A 15016-nucleotide genomic window follows, 5' to 3' on the forward strand; every position below is an offset into this window, starting at 1 on the left:
AAAAAAAAAAAAAAAAAAAGGATGATACCAGACAGTTCATGAGAAACAGTGCAAGCAAGAAGACTGTGGCACGACATCTTTAAAGTAATGATGGGGGAGTCAACTAGAATTCTGTACCTGCCAAAAATATGTTTCAAATACGAAGGGAAGATAAAAGCACTTTGGAAGTATAACTACTAAAGGAATCCATCACCTGCAGACCTGTACTGCAAGAAATGTTAAAGGACATCTTCAGACACTAAGAAAATGACAGAAGGTGAAAATCTGTATCTATACAAAGCAATGAAGAACATCAGAAATGGTAATAACAGGGGTAACTATTTTTTTTTAAGTCTCTTTAGGAGATATCTGACAGCTTAATCAAAATAACATTATCTTGGGGTGCCTGGGTGGTGCAGTCAGTTGGGCATCCGGACTCTTGGTTTCAGCTCAAGTTGTGATCTCAGGGTCATGAGATCAAGCCCTGTGTCGGGCTCCAGGCTCAGTACAGAGTCTGCTTAAGACTTTCTCTTCCTCTCCCTCTGCCTCTCCAGCCGCCATGTGCTTGCTCTCTCTCTCAAATAAACAAATCTTTAAAAAAATAACAATACTTTATGGCATTTATAACACATGTAAAACTCAAATGCATGAGAGCAATAGCACAAATTCCAGGAGAGGAAAAATGGAAGGAAACAAAAGCACATTTTTATTATATATGAAATTATAATATCACTGAAAGATTGAATGTGATAATAAAAGATGTATACTATAAACCCTAAAGCAACCAATAAAATAACAAAGCAGTTATAGGTAATAATCCAAAAAGGAGATAAAATGGAATCATAAAAAAATATCCAATCCAAAAGAATGCAAGAAAAGGAAACAAAGAACAAATAGGATTAAAAAAAAGGAAGATTTAATCACATTAAATACACATGTCCTAAACACTCCCATTATAAAAGCAGAGATTGTCAGGTTAGCTTTTAAAAAGCAAAACCACTGCCTACAAAAAACATACATTAAATATAAAGACACAAAGAGTTAAAGTAAAAGGATGGACTAAGATATACCATGCTTAAACTAGTCAAAAGAAAGCTGCACTGGATCCATTAATATAAGACAAAGGAGATTTCAGAATTAAACACAGGATTTCTCTGTTAGAGTCAAAAGTATCTTTATCAGGATCTTTCTCTGATCAAAGTTACAAAGCTCCATATAACCACTAGAGCACCTAACACAGCCTCCCTATGATGGGGAATATTCAATGATGTATACCTTCTACAGTCTGGAGAACAGAAATGTTACAGTTGATATATAATTTCAGTTCTGTGCTAAAAAGGGTTAACACAGCCGTCTTGAGACCGCTCTCCTTAGAAAGGCCTGTCTGCACAGCTGGTCCCTGGGAACCTGAATTTTGGGAGGGTTGCTATGACTCCCTCAGTGTAAAGAGCAGTTGCCTGTGCCTATACTATCTGGGCAAACAATGTGACTTCCCTTCTGGTATGTGCTAGGCAAAGGCTGCCTATGTGACTAGCCACCATTCAGGGCAGGAGCACCACACACACATTGCTACATTTTCACTGCAAAGACAAGAGGGTGCTCTGAGTAACCCTTCATAGGAGGGTAAGCACCTAAGGAAGAGGCTGTACGTGAATTCCTCCAGACACTGTCAATATTTTTTTTCCACTGAGATCCTTCCATTATATATCCTCACCATATCACGGCAGTAAATCTTAGCCACAATTACAACTTTATGGTGCATGACATTAGTTTTTCTAGTGATTCTCCAATGTGAAGACATTCTCATGGACCCCCAGCAAACAGAATTCAGATCTGTGAATGTTTGCCCTTCCTCTTAAAAAACTATAGGGCAAAATGAATATATAACTTGATGCATTCTTTACACTTACATTACTAGGATTATATAAAAAATAACAGTATTGGACATCATTATTGATAAAATAGGTGCCTGCAAATCACCTTACATAAAGATGCAGTCCAATATTTAAATAATCTTATATAAACCTACTCCCAGGTGCTTAGAGGATGGGTGTGGAGAGACTTCCACCATATATTGTTTAAAAAAAAATTTTTTTTTTTTACCAAAATTACATTACATTGCTTATCTATATTCTCAATGTGTACTGCCACCGACCTCATGAGAGAGAAGCTATTTTTGTTCTTTTTGCAATCTATAAAAAGAACCAAAAATACAAAAAACTTACGACTCTTCTCACAGAACTAAGTTGGTTTTATACAAGACACCTGGCCAAAAATCAGTATAATACAATGGAATTTCAATACGGGGTTGTGGCAGGAGGGGAGGGAGAAAACATAAGAAATTATCAATTCTAAGTAGGGAGATAATATTATTAATTTTTAATGTTTTACTTATAGAGTACTACACTGAACATTTAATTCAGAACTAGTCAAAAGAACAGAAGTATGTGTTGGAAGTTTACTGGTAATATCTTTTAGAGGGCAATGAGCAGAGTGCAGGAAATGGGGGCTTCAGGTAAATAAATGATCAAACATCTGTAGCATTCAGAATCAAACTATTCCATCAATAATATCCAAATTATCCAGATCTCCAAGATGTTGGTAGCACCTCCAGGGCTCCAAAGAGGAATTTAAAAGAAAAACACCATTACCTTTCCTGAAACATAGGTTCACAGTATAGCATATTCTTCAATCTAGCAAAAGATAAAGGTCCCCCTGGAAAAACTGAAAACAATCTGAAGGAAATTACAGAAAAACTAAACAATTTGATATAGAATGCCATTTAAAAACTGAGGAAATCAGGGGCACCTGGGTGGCTCAGTCGTTAAGCGTCTGCCTTTGGCTCAGGTCATGGTCCCAGGGTCCTGGGATCGAGCCCCGTGTCGGGCTCCCTGTTCTGTGGGAAGCCTGCTTCTCCCTCTCCCACTCCCCCTGCTTGTGTTCCCCCTCTCGCTGTGCCTCTGTCAAATAAATAAATAAAATCTTAAAAAAACAAAACTGAGGAAATCATAAGGGACTCAGGGCTCAGCTCAGTCCCCTGTGTCACCCCACCTTCCTGAATAATTCAGAAAGAAAATAAATAAAAACAAAAACTGAGAGAATTATATTAAATGTTAATTTTTAAATAGGAATAATAATATTAATTAAACCAGAATCTCTCAACCTCAGCAAGACTGGCTAGGTCTTTGCCATGGGAAGCTGGCCTGCACGCGGCTGGGGCTTCAGAGGCAGCCACTAGATAAACACTTCCCGTTCCATTCAGCTAACTGCCCTTCCTTGGCAGATTTCATTCATGCATACATTTATCCGATCAATAACTCGCTTGTGTTCCAGGTACTCTGCTAAGCACTGGAGATAAAATGATAAACCGAAACAGGTATTATCCATGTGTTCATGGTGCATACAGCCCTGGGGGGGGGGCTGAAATTAATAAAAGACTCACACCAACAGTGTAAACTTACAAATGTTGGTAAAGTGTCATAAAGGAGAGATACATATTCCAGTGAGAATGTATAATAATGATGCAGGCTCAAATACTTATTAAAAGATACTGACAATCAAAAAGTTTACAGAGCACTACAACCCCTCCATCTGACCTTTGCATCTTGTTCTCCTCTGTCTTCTTAGGTTGAAAGGCCTGATTCTAACGAGTTTATTTCACTATCTGTCATGAGTTAAAAACAAATGATTCTAACAAAAATAAGATCTAAACAGTATTAGTGCATCATTTCTAAAACTGTTTTTCAATCCCAACCAAAATTATCAAAATGTAGTTAAATTTTCACCTTCCATAATCAAGAAGTATTCATTTTATTTTCAACAAATGGGTTTGAAACATACTAAACTCTTCAGAATATTTTTTTAGAAGATTTTTTATTTACTTATTTGAGAGAGAGAGAATGAGAAAAAGCACATGAGAGGGGGGAGGGTCAGAGGGAGAAGCCGACTCCCCAGTGAGCAGGGAGCCTGATGTGGGACTAGATCCTGGGACTCCAGGATCATGACCTGAGCCGAAGACAGTCGCCCAACCGAGCCACCCAGGCACCCACTTCAGAATATTTTAAACAGAACAGAAAATTCTGTGTCCAAAATTTTTTGACAAATGTGAGAATTTTTGTTTTTTACAAACTTTCATTGTTTGTAAAACAATTTTATTGCTATCCTAGCAATAAAATATCAAACAGAAATAGTTCCAAACATCCATTTTCAAAATGCTCAACCCCCAGCACATTTCTTTGAAGTCATTACATTCTCATTGCTGAAATGTCACCTTTATCTTGAAGAGACAGATGAAATGTTTATTTTCTTTGAGGTAGGTATCATAATACATTCATCCACATGTCATCAAAATAAAGGTCAACAAATTTAGAACATCTGTCTTTTGGTAAAATAAAAATGTATTCCAAGTTCAATAGCACTTCTACATAGTTTGACCCATAGAGAACATTTTGAGATAGCAAAGATTTTGTCATTGCTCTCCACCCCACATCACTTAGGTAGAATTGTAAAGCTCTACTCTATTTTAGAGGTTTTTTTGACAATTATGTATTCATACATTTTTATAAAATTAACTACATTAGTGACCTCCGTTAACACTCTGGCACTTTGGATCTTTCCTGTAACTATGAGTGATTCCATGAATGATCTCTAGTGCTATTCATTTAGGCTACAAATAATCTATTGAGGAATAACCAAAACAGAAAAAGATCCTTGGCAATATCACTCTAGCAAGGAAAGATTAACAAGATCATTAAGTAATTATATACTATGTTAGATGGCAACAAGTACAAAGGAAAAAACCATAGAACAGGGATGTTATTTGAGGCTAAGACCCTTGAAACTTTCAATAGGGAGCTGAGCAAAGCCCTCGCTGACAAGGCAACTCTTGAATAAATTCCTAAAGGACATGAGGAAGCAAGCCATCACATATCCAAGAAGAATATTCAACAGAGAGGGAACCGGACGTGCCAAGGCCCTGAGGGAAGAGATGTCCGGTGCATTTGAGGAAGAGGAAGGGGGCTGGTACGGTTGAGGGAAGCAAATGAGGGGCAGAGTCATAGTGAGTGAGTGACATCTTAGAAGTACTTATGGGGGTGGGGAAGATCACGAAGAGTCCTGTCAGGTCGTGAGCACTGGTTTTTTGTTTTGTTTTGTTTTTTTCCTCTTTCTCTGAATGAAACAGGAAGTCCAGTACTGAAGTGTGGTAGGTAAAAGAGTGGTATGACTGACTTGCGCTATTCATTCATTTATTCATTCATCCATTCATTCATATCAGTATGGACTCGTGTACTTATTTTATTCTGTGAATGAAAACCCAATCCTGTATTTTTTGTTGTGGCTCAAATTGGTCTAGCTCTTAGGAGCTCCTTCAGGTTGGCTCCTGTGTCTTCAACACGTCTTCATCTTTTTGAGCACTTCCTTACTTTCTGGCACCTCAGGTTGTATTTTCCCCGTACCATGAACTACTTCTCAAGGAACCCGGTTCCTTTTATTGGCGAATAGTGGTTAGGAACCAAGATCTGGGCACCAGGTGTGTTCACAGCTGCTGAGGGTCACTATGTCTAGGCCTTCACAGGGGACAGAACTAGGAATTATATGTAAGCATACTGCCTCATGTGTATACACACATCTACACATCTGTATTTCTATAACTGTCTACATAAATATTAAGAACCATGAGTTTATACTGATACTTCTGATTCCATTTCAACACAAAATTCATCTTAGCTTTTCCTTATTTGTAGCTCCTTTCTCCAACACTGAAAAACCTAGTTCTCATTATCAACCATATATTTAACTCATTTGTTCGCTTACAATATACACATAAAGTAGTTTCAGAATTGCAAACCCATACCCTTGTGAGAAACACATTTCCTCCAGCACATACATGCCGTGCTTTTTGTCTTGAGCTTTCCAGCTAACCAGTCAAGATACTGTCTGCCAGTTACTCAGGTTAGTTCTTTTCTTCCCTATTCCCTTTACTGTGAATTTTGATATTCCTTTTTGGATTCCCCCATATCCTAGATAGTTGTAATTGCTTATTTAGGGGGTATGTGAAACACTCCTATGGTTCTAAGAGTCAGAGAAGCTATACAAAGAGAGATCTCTGAGAGTGTCTGTCACACCTCACCCATGCTACATCAGACCCTTTCCCATTTCCTTTCCACCTCTTTCCTACTCACCTGCCATAGGTAACCAATCTCTTCAGTTTCCTGTTTAGCCTTCCTGTATTTATTTTCCAAACTGACCATATGCACATATATTTTCTTATATTTCATCCTTTCTTACATAAAAGGATGCACATCTCATAAATGGTCTTTTGTACTTTTTTTCACTTAAAAATACATGTTGGAACCAACTTCACATCATTTCATAGAGATATTCCTCACTGTATTTTTACACACACAATATTCCACTGTATGAACCATACCATAGCTTAGTCAATCATTTTATTATGCGTGGCCACTTAGGTTGTTTCCAGTATTTTGCAAGTTAAACAATGCTGCAATTATTAACTTTTAATAGCACAAGTATTTTGCATTATTGGAGGCATATTTTCAGGACAGAATCCTAGAAAGGTCAAAATTCATAGTTTTTAGGTATCACCAAATTGTTCTCCAGAAGATTTATACCAATTTGCATCCTATCAGCAGGGAATATAAAAGAGTGCCTATTTCCCCACAGACTTATTAACAAATGTGTTGTTACGGGTTTGAATTTCTGTCAGTGAGACAAACTCTTCTTAGGGACAAGCAAATGAGAGAAGTTCTAGCTAAGTTCTGTGCCTATTTGATAATGGAGAAAACCAAAAGACAAAACAAACAAAAAACTGTAGAAATGGCAACAGAAGACTAATGCTACCCTAAGTCTGGACTGACTTAACTGAGTGAAGATGTGACGGTTTGACGATGTGCCAACAGTCCCCCTGGGGCCCCACCGCTCCGTCTAAGGGCTCCTCCATCTGCATTCCACCACTCCTGCCCACTCCATAACAATGCCTCCATAAAGAGATGGAGTGCAGGTCTCCCAGGGCCCTTGATTCCTCTGCCAGCAGGAGGGCACAGACTTCATCTCTAAATCCCATCTAAATATTTATCAGTAAGTATTTAAAACACAAGGATGGTATCTTCTATCCAAAAAGGGCAGGGGGAGGCAAGTTTTAACAACCGTCTTAGTGAGGAGAGCTAGGAAATGTATGTGTACATACTAACCCACATGTATACACAAATTTATATCTCTGTATTTGTATAAATATTAAAAACCAGTTTACATTGATTCCCTGATTCCAATCGAACACCACAAAGTTCATTTTAGCCTTTGTTCATTGCCTTTCCTAGAATATTTTTCACTTCCACAAAATAATCTAACACTACTTCTGAAGTAGTCTGTGACAAAAAGAGTGCTCACTGATCTATCACAGTCTTGATCTGGCCATCGAAGTATGTCCAGACTGCAGAATTTATTATCATGCACTATACTGTTCACAATTTGATGACATAAGCATTTCAATGTAATGCCACATTTCCAAAACAAGAACTCTAATTTGACTAAGCTTGAGGTGGGAGTTACTCATCCATGACATTTAGGTCATTTTAATAATCTGAGTAAAGCGAATATTATACTAATTGAATAATTACTTGAATCTAAGTCCCTATCTTGACTACACTTTGCAAAGTTTTACCTATACTCCATCTGCTAAAGCCCACATAATTTCTACGGTCAAAATTCCATTTTTAACATTCCTTTGGAAGGGCTGTTTCACTTCTCCCAAATATAACTGTCAAAAATCAAAGGGAATTTGTAGGCAGCTAGCAATTTCACTTCATAGGGTTTGTTTCCTTTATAGATGGAAGGTAAATGTTGCATATATTTTTGTGCTCATTTCAAAATCACATGAAAATCTCAGTGAAAACTTTAAAAGACAGTAGACTGTGTACATGGTATTACTTTGGGATGGTGCCAAAAAGATGAACTGAACCGCCAACTTGACTGTAAAGAAATATCTGGATCGATTTTTTAAAATATCTGACAGAGCTGATGCACACTGTGGACTAAAGGCCTGTCAAATGCTGTCTCTTAATGTTAAATCTTAATTGAACCATTTTGTCTTAAAGAGTAACCGCACAAATATAAATACAGTTGGAAATTCTCATTTCTAAAGTTTTTAACTTCTTTTTTTGGGGGGGGTTTATTACTTTTATTTTTTTCCCCCTTTAAATTTTTGTTATGTTAATCACCATACATTACATCATTAGTTTTTGATAAAATGTTTCTGATTTAAATGTACAATATTTGTTTTTAAGATTTACATTTATTGCACAGCTTGATATACACATTCTACTGGTACGCACAAAATACTCCTGTATACAAAATTAAAAATTCCTATTTTACGGGTTTTTACATTATAGTAACCATTTAATAAACAATTCTTGCAAGTGAACCTTTATGTTGACTAGAGTAAATGTTACAAAACTGTGGCTTAATTAAATATTTGTTACTTCTACTTACTTCTGTGCTCCCTGAGACAACAGCTTTGTCCACGTTCACTGATGATGGCTCCTCTATCTGGCACACTCCCAGTGACCACTCCACACAACGGTGATGAGCCCAACAAGTGCCTAAAACAGTTGAAGTGAAAAGAAGCAAATGAATAAACAGGAAGCATATTAACGCTAATTAAGATGTAAAGCCCCCAAACTAACTCTGACATGTAGACACACAATGGCACCCTGTATTTGCGATCATACTAAAGCAGTCAGCCCTTCCCAAATGTATCATCTGGGAACTTGTTAGAAATGCAAAATGTCAGAGTGCCTGGGTGGCTCAGTCGGTTAAGCATCTAACTCTTGATATGGGCTCAGGTCATGATCTCAGGGCCCCAGGATCAAGCCCCACATCACGCTCTGTGCTCAGCAGGGAGTCTGCTTGAGGATTCTCTCTCCCCCTCTCCCTCTGCCCCTCCCCCCGTGCTCTCGCACACACTCATGCTCTCTCTCTCTCAAATAAATAAATCTTTAAAAAAATTTTAAAAAAAAATGCAAAATATCCTACCACAACCAAGACCCACTGAATCAAAAACTTGTAGTGGTTCCCAGAAATCTATGTTTTAACAAGCCCTCTAGGTGATTCTGATGCACACAAGTTTGACAATCACTGAAGGAGTGATTTTTTTCAACAAAAAATGAGTTCTTAGTCATTCTATTTAAATTTTACTATATTTTATTTGGTATCTTTACATAAAAAAATAAAGGACATTATATAATACTTTATGACAAAGAGAATGAATGGCAAATAAGCTACATTTACACCTCCAGTCACTTCATCCCACACCAAGAGCCCACATCAATCACTAAAAACCTGTCAGTCCTTCAATTCTCTACCACACAACACTTGAACCACTATCAATCAATATGTAGTTCAACTGAAATTAACTCAAAATCCCAAAAGCACCATATCATGATTATGTGTTATCTTATAATAAGATAGCCACATGGCTAAGAGCTACTGTCTTTCACCCTGCATCAAATAGACTCAGACATCCAAGTTCCCCAACTTCTCACAGTTCCTTTTAAAATTTTCTTTCCTCAATTATCAGACCTCCATGGCCCTACTATCTACATAAGAATAAACACAAAGATTTATAAAAGCATCCAGCTCAGTGTTGGCCCTGTGCAGATGCTAAATAAATTACATATACATAATTAGACAATTTATTTTACCTAAGCAAGCATACTTAAACAATGACATTTTTTACAATGTGATAATTATTTCTAGATGAAAGGTATTTACTATTAAGTTGATAACTCACTAAAATTAAAATGTCTACAGAATCATCAAAAACTAATGATGTAATGTATGGTGATTAACATAACATAATAAAATAAAAATAAATAAATAAATAATGTCTACAGAATCAAGAGATAGTTATCCACTGAAGACCAGCTCCTACCTGTAGGATCAAATAAGGCTTGGATATCAATAGCATCTGGAAGGCCAACCAGACTGAGTTCATCCCATAATTTACCAGCCTGATCATCTGAAGCGGTCTGCGTGCTTACACTTACACAAGATACTATATTCTGCAGAGGAGATCGTTCTCTGGAAAAATAAAACAAAACAAAACAGATGTGAAAGTGGTAACAAGTAAATAATTATTTTGTTTATAACAACTTAGTATAATGTATTGCCAAATCAATTTTAATTTATTAGGCATAAACTGTCATAAAACAACTTGTAGAATACAACTGTTATTATTCATAGTGTAATATAAAACTGGGTTGCTATATTTTATCATGTAAGCAACAACTAAAAAGAAAGTATCCAAATCCATAAGGAAGTGTTAAAAATTACAGTTACAAGTTTATTTTGCCATTCTATAATTTTTTTAATGACACTCTAATATTCTAATCAGGAACTATATTTTATCATAAAATAAATATTCCCTTCAGCCTCAGTTAAATGCTTATGAAACATAACTGGATCAGAAATTTTAATTTGCTTTATTGTGAGGACTAGCACAATGGAGCTGGCAGTTAATGTTATGTAAAGAAAGGTTATTTCCCAGAGGAAATGAAAACCCACTACAAAGTGTGAAGAGGGAGGTAGTGGGAGCAGATGTGTCAGCTGGAGCTTTCTTACAGGCCCCTCAACAAACCTCGACAGCTGGTCTGTGGCATGATGTTGCAAGTACTCTCTAGTAAGACTTTACCTCACAAGTCAGAAGTAAAATGCAAAAACAAAATAGCTACTAGTGGGGTGGGGAATAAAGATGACAATGTAACAGTAAAAACAGCAGTATAGAAATGAACACTGAATAATAAAGCATACAACACATGGGCGATTTCAGACTTTCAAAGCCTTCAAACTTCAGCTACTAATTGAGATCATTAAGTAAACAATGACTACTACTGTGTCTAAACATTAAATATGGGAAATCAGATGACTGGCACTAAAACTTTAATCTTCTCCTGATATCATAGTATTTAACCTGATCATAATTCTGGATTAAATCACTATTGAATATAGATCATAACTCACTGCACTTCTGTATGCTGGATATTTATCATGATTCCTATTAAGAGAAAATCAGCACAATGACCAGGGTACTAAACTTTTTTATACCTGGAATCATTGAAAGAAAAAAAGTATTAACATATTTCAATAAGTACATTTAAATATCAAGCCATATAAAAATAACCAGTTTTTTTTATGTTCAGCATTAGAAATGCATAGACTCACTTTTTTAGCATGCTATTCTAACTTTAAATTCTCATTTTTATAAATGCCCCCAATATAATGAGAACAAACTCTTTCCTATAAATATGATCTCCATTCCTACAAATAGATTCTTCATTACTAATCATTGTTCTTTTATTGGGAGGGGGGAAAAAGACGAACAGTTCATCTATAAAGATTAATGTATTGTTCTAAGATATTTCCTTTGTACCAGTATTTGAAGGGGGAGATGGGTATAAAAACTAATGAAATGACTAATCAGTCTATTACTAACCAATTCCTAACCACTAGCTTAATCATATTTCACCTTTAGGTTCTGCAATCAGTTTTTATGGATATGCCATATCAGTGAGATGCTGATGTCAACCCTAAGGATGACAGCAGCCCAACTTAAGAAAGACCATCAGGAGAAGACAGCTGAAACACATACCCCCAAAATTTAAGTCTAAAACAAAAGAGAAAAAGACCTCCAATTACATATTCTTACAATTTAATGCCATCAAGAGAGAAAAATTCTTTTTAAAACCTCCTCTTCATATTAAAAACAAAAACAAGCTTATGTGGTTTCTACTCATCAGTAATATATTGTGTAACTATTTAAAATCATTACCAAACTAAACTGTCTACCCCTAAATGAATTCCAAATTTTATAAATGTGTTTTACTCCTAAAGTCCATTAACTGTCTTGTTATCATTACTTAATACACTGGTAAACACTAAGTGTATATAAAGACTAAACCAAGGATCCTTTTTACATACTTATCTTAGCCCATAAAAGTTTTCACCAAAAATTAACTCAGCTTATAAAATAAGTAAACGAAGCCCAACTGTATTTCCCAGAATAAGTGTTTATATAATTGCCATTATTCAAAGGGAGAACATGAGAATATGAGATATAAGCTGGTTCAGTCCATTAGATTTGCTAATTACTGATGGACATTACAAGTTTGCTAGACTTTTGATGTATTTTATTAGGATGTGAGCACTCAATTGATTCCAAAAGGAAAAGCTCCTCTGTATGATCTAGCTCTGGCCTTTCAAACTTTCAAACATCAAGATGCTAAACATAGGACTTCTAAACTTCCTTAAGCTGTTCCACCTTAAATTTTTTTAAAAGATTCTCTTTGTTATTGTTTCATTTCCTACTTCAGGTCTTCAAGGCATTGGCTGCAGTCCAAAAGAAGGAGCCAATCACATAAGGACAACACAACAATGCCTTAGTACCTAAATTTGGATAGAAGCCAGATAAGCACTTGGAGGATTACATCATCACCCTCAAGGGGCAGAGCTGGTTGGCCTTCCAAGCTAAATTAATTTTACACTTTCTCATCGACTACAGAAACTTCTACTCCCTCAACTACCAGAGCCAAATCCACATATTAAGATAGCCTTTAAACAAAACTTAGCAACATACAAAAAAAATTTTTAATTCCAAAATTAAACTTATCAGAGAGAAGTTTTAGGTAACTATAATGTTGATGAACACAGACACACATGTATAGTTATACAAATACCTTAGTAAATTATTATTTCATTAAAAAAGAAAAGAGCTTCTTCTTTAACTTTAGAAAGGGCATTCTGAGCATATAATTACTTAGAAAGAAAGTTAACCCTGTACTATAACAGATTATAGGACAGGCTCAATATCCTCTGAACCATAAAAATAACTTAAATGATAAATAAAGAACATGGGTAGAGGAAAAAAAAAGAACATGGGTAGAGAAAACCATCTTGGTTTTCTTATTCTGTTAGGTTATATTCTTACAAACAATCAAAAACTTATTCAAAGGAACAAAAGAAAGACTTCACTGATCTGTTTTACCTTCTTTCCATAAACTCCTTCTAGGTTTATGTTATGTTCTTTAAAGTTTTCTTCTAAAGGTTAACTTTTGTGATCACACTGATTTTAATATACAATTAAGATAACACACTTTTTTTACACAAGAAATTTTGAGAAATGGAGTGTTTTATGGTGGTAATGGTGAGGCATAAAGCATCCTACGAATGTTGAAAAACATGAGAAATGATTCAGTAACAACCCCATTTGTCTATTCACTGAGATGAAAATACATTATAGATAGCCTTACTGCATTCCAACCATTTATTCAAAATTGCTTACTTTCTCTGTCCTCTTTGTTTTCGTGGTGCTGAGTTTTGTATTTTCTCACAGGTTCCATTGCTGTTGTCATCAATGTCCTTCTTGCTAGAAGGCTGGCTTTTCCACGGCAACATAAACCCAGGCGTTACTCTAAATTGTTTTAAGTCTCCTTGTCCTAAGGAACTTTTTTCACCACAGTAACAAAAAGCGCAGAGCTGTTCACTGGTTGAAATGAAAAGTAAGAAAGACAGGAGAAAGTAGTTTTATTCAACTATTTTTAAAGTGACAGACTATAGGTACTTGTGCTTTAAAATTAAATATTACGACATTAGCGCAAGCTAAGCTTGAGTATGTATAGGCTATAAGAACAATTAAGTTTAATAATCAATTATACATTAGCAATTCATAGCATGACTTTTTAAAGTAGACCTACCAAATCAAAAAATTCCAACTTGTACTTAGAAAAACAATTTTAATCTAATTCAAGAAAAGTGTAAGTAATAAAGAAGAATGAAGAAGGTAAAGCTGAGGCTGGGAAAGAGGGAAGGGTTTAATGGCCACTGGACAACATACCAGCTGGAAAACCTGTGATGACAAAGTTTTATTGAAGCACCTGATGGACCATTCTTTAGCATGACACAGATATAAAACACACGTGAACACAGAGACATAAAAATGTAGATTTAAGGGCTTACTGGGGTAAGTAGTCAGTGATGAGGGGTGTGTGTGAAAGAGTTCAATAGAAGTGGAAAAGGGATAAATAGGTAGGGCACAGGCAATGTTAGGGCAGTGAAACTATTTCCCATGATACACTGTAATGGCAAATGCATGACATTAGGCATTTGTCAAGACTGATAGAACTATATAAGAATGAACCCTAATGTAAACTATGGTGTTTAGTTATTAGTAATGTATCAATACTAGTTGTAACAATTGTAACAAATGTACCACACTAAGGCACAATGCTAATAAAGGGGAAACTCAGGGAAGGAGGGCAGGCTGGGAACGGGAACTCTGTACCATCTGCTCAATTTTTCTGAAAACGTAAATTTATTCTAAACATCTATTAACTCCAATAAAATTAAAAAGTTAAAAGACAAAAACAATATATGCTTATGGAATAGATGCTTAATAAGGGACCTTAGAAAGAACAGAATTGAAAGACTGCTCCTTGAAAGGAGAACCGTCTTGCACTGTTGGTGGGAATGTAAACTGGTGCAGCCACTGTGGAAAACAGTATGGAGGTTCCTCAAAAAGTAAAAAATAGAACTACCCTATGATCCAGCAATCACACTCCTGGGTATTTACCCAAAGAATACAAAAACACAAACTCAAAGGTGCATGTGTACATGCACTCCCTACGTTTACTGCGGTATTATTTACAATAGCCACAATATGGACACAGCCCAAGTGTCCGTCGAATGATGAATGGATAAGATGTAGTTTATACACAATGGAATATTAGCCATAACAAAGAATGAAATCTTCCCATCTGCAACAACATGGATGGAGTAGAGACTACTATGCTAAGCGAAATAAGTCAGAGAAAGACAAATACAGTATGATTTCACTCGTATGGAATTCTGTTGTTGTTTTGGGGCTTTTTTGTTTTTTAAAGATCACATGCATCTTTGACTTTTTATTACAGAAACTTTTGAACAAAGATACAAAAGTAGAATAATAGTTCATAAATGCTCATGAACC

General features: G+C 35.8%; 1 protein-coding gene across 2 annotated transcripts in view; it reads right to left on the reverse strand.

The window, feature by feature from the left end:
* The window catches only part of KMT2C (lysine methyltransferase 2C), a 276338-nt gene that overhangs the window by 150067 nt on the left and 111255 nt on the right, over positions 1–15016 (reverse strand). For both annotated transcript variants that reach the window (XM_073887521.1, XM_073887522.1), the window contains 3 exons: positions 13334–13534; positions 9929–10077; positions 8488–8597 (listed from right to left, as the gene is read on the reverse strand). In XM_073887521.1, coding sequence (XP_073743622.1) covers positions 8488–8597; positions 9929–10077; positions 13334–13534 — 460 coding nt within the window. The remainder of the gene's footprint in view (positions 1–8487; positions 8598–9928; positions 10078–13333; positions 13535–15016) is intronic.

The sequence above is a fragment of the Callorhinus ursinus genome, unplaced genomic scaffold (genome assembly GCF_003265705.2).
Source record: "Callorhinus ursinus isolate GAN/ISIS: 27379988/994484 unplaced genomic scaffold, GSC_fseal_2.0 scaffold80, whole genome shotgun sequence".
In the NCBI taxonomy this organism is placed as follows: domain Eukaryota; kingdom Metazoa; phylum Chordata; class Mammalia; order Carnivora; family Otariidae; genus Callorhinus; species Callorhinus ursinus.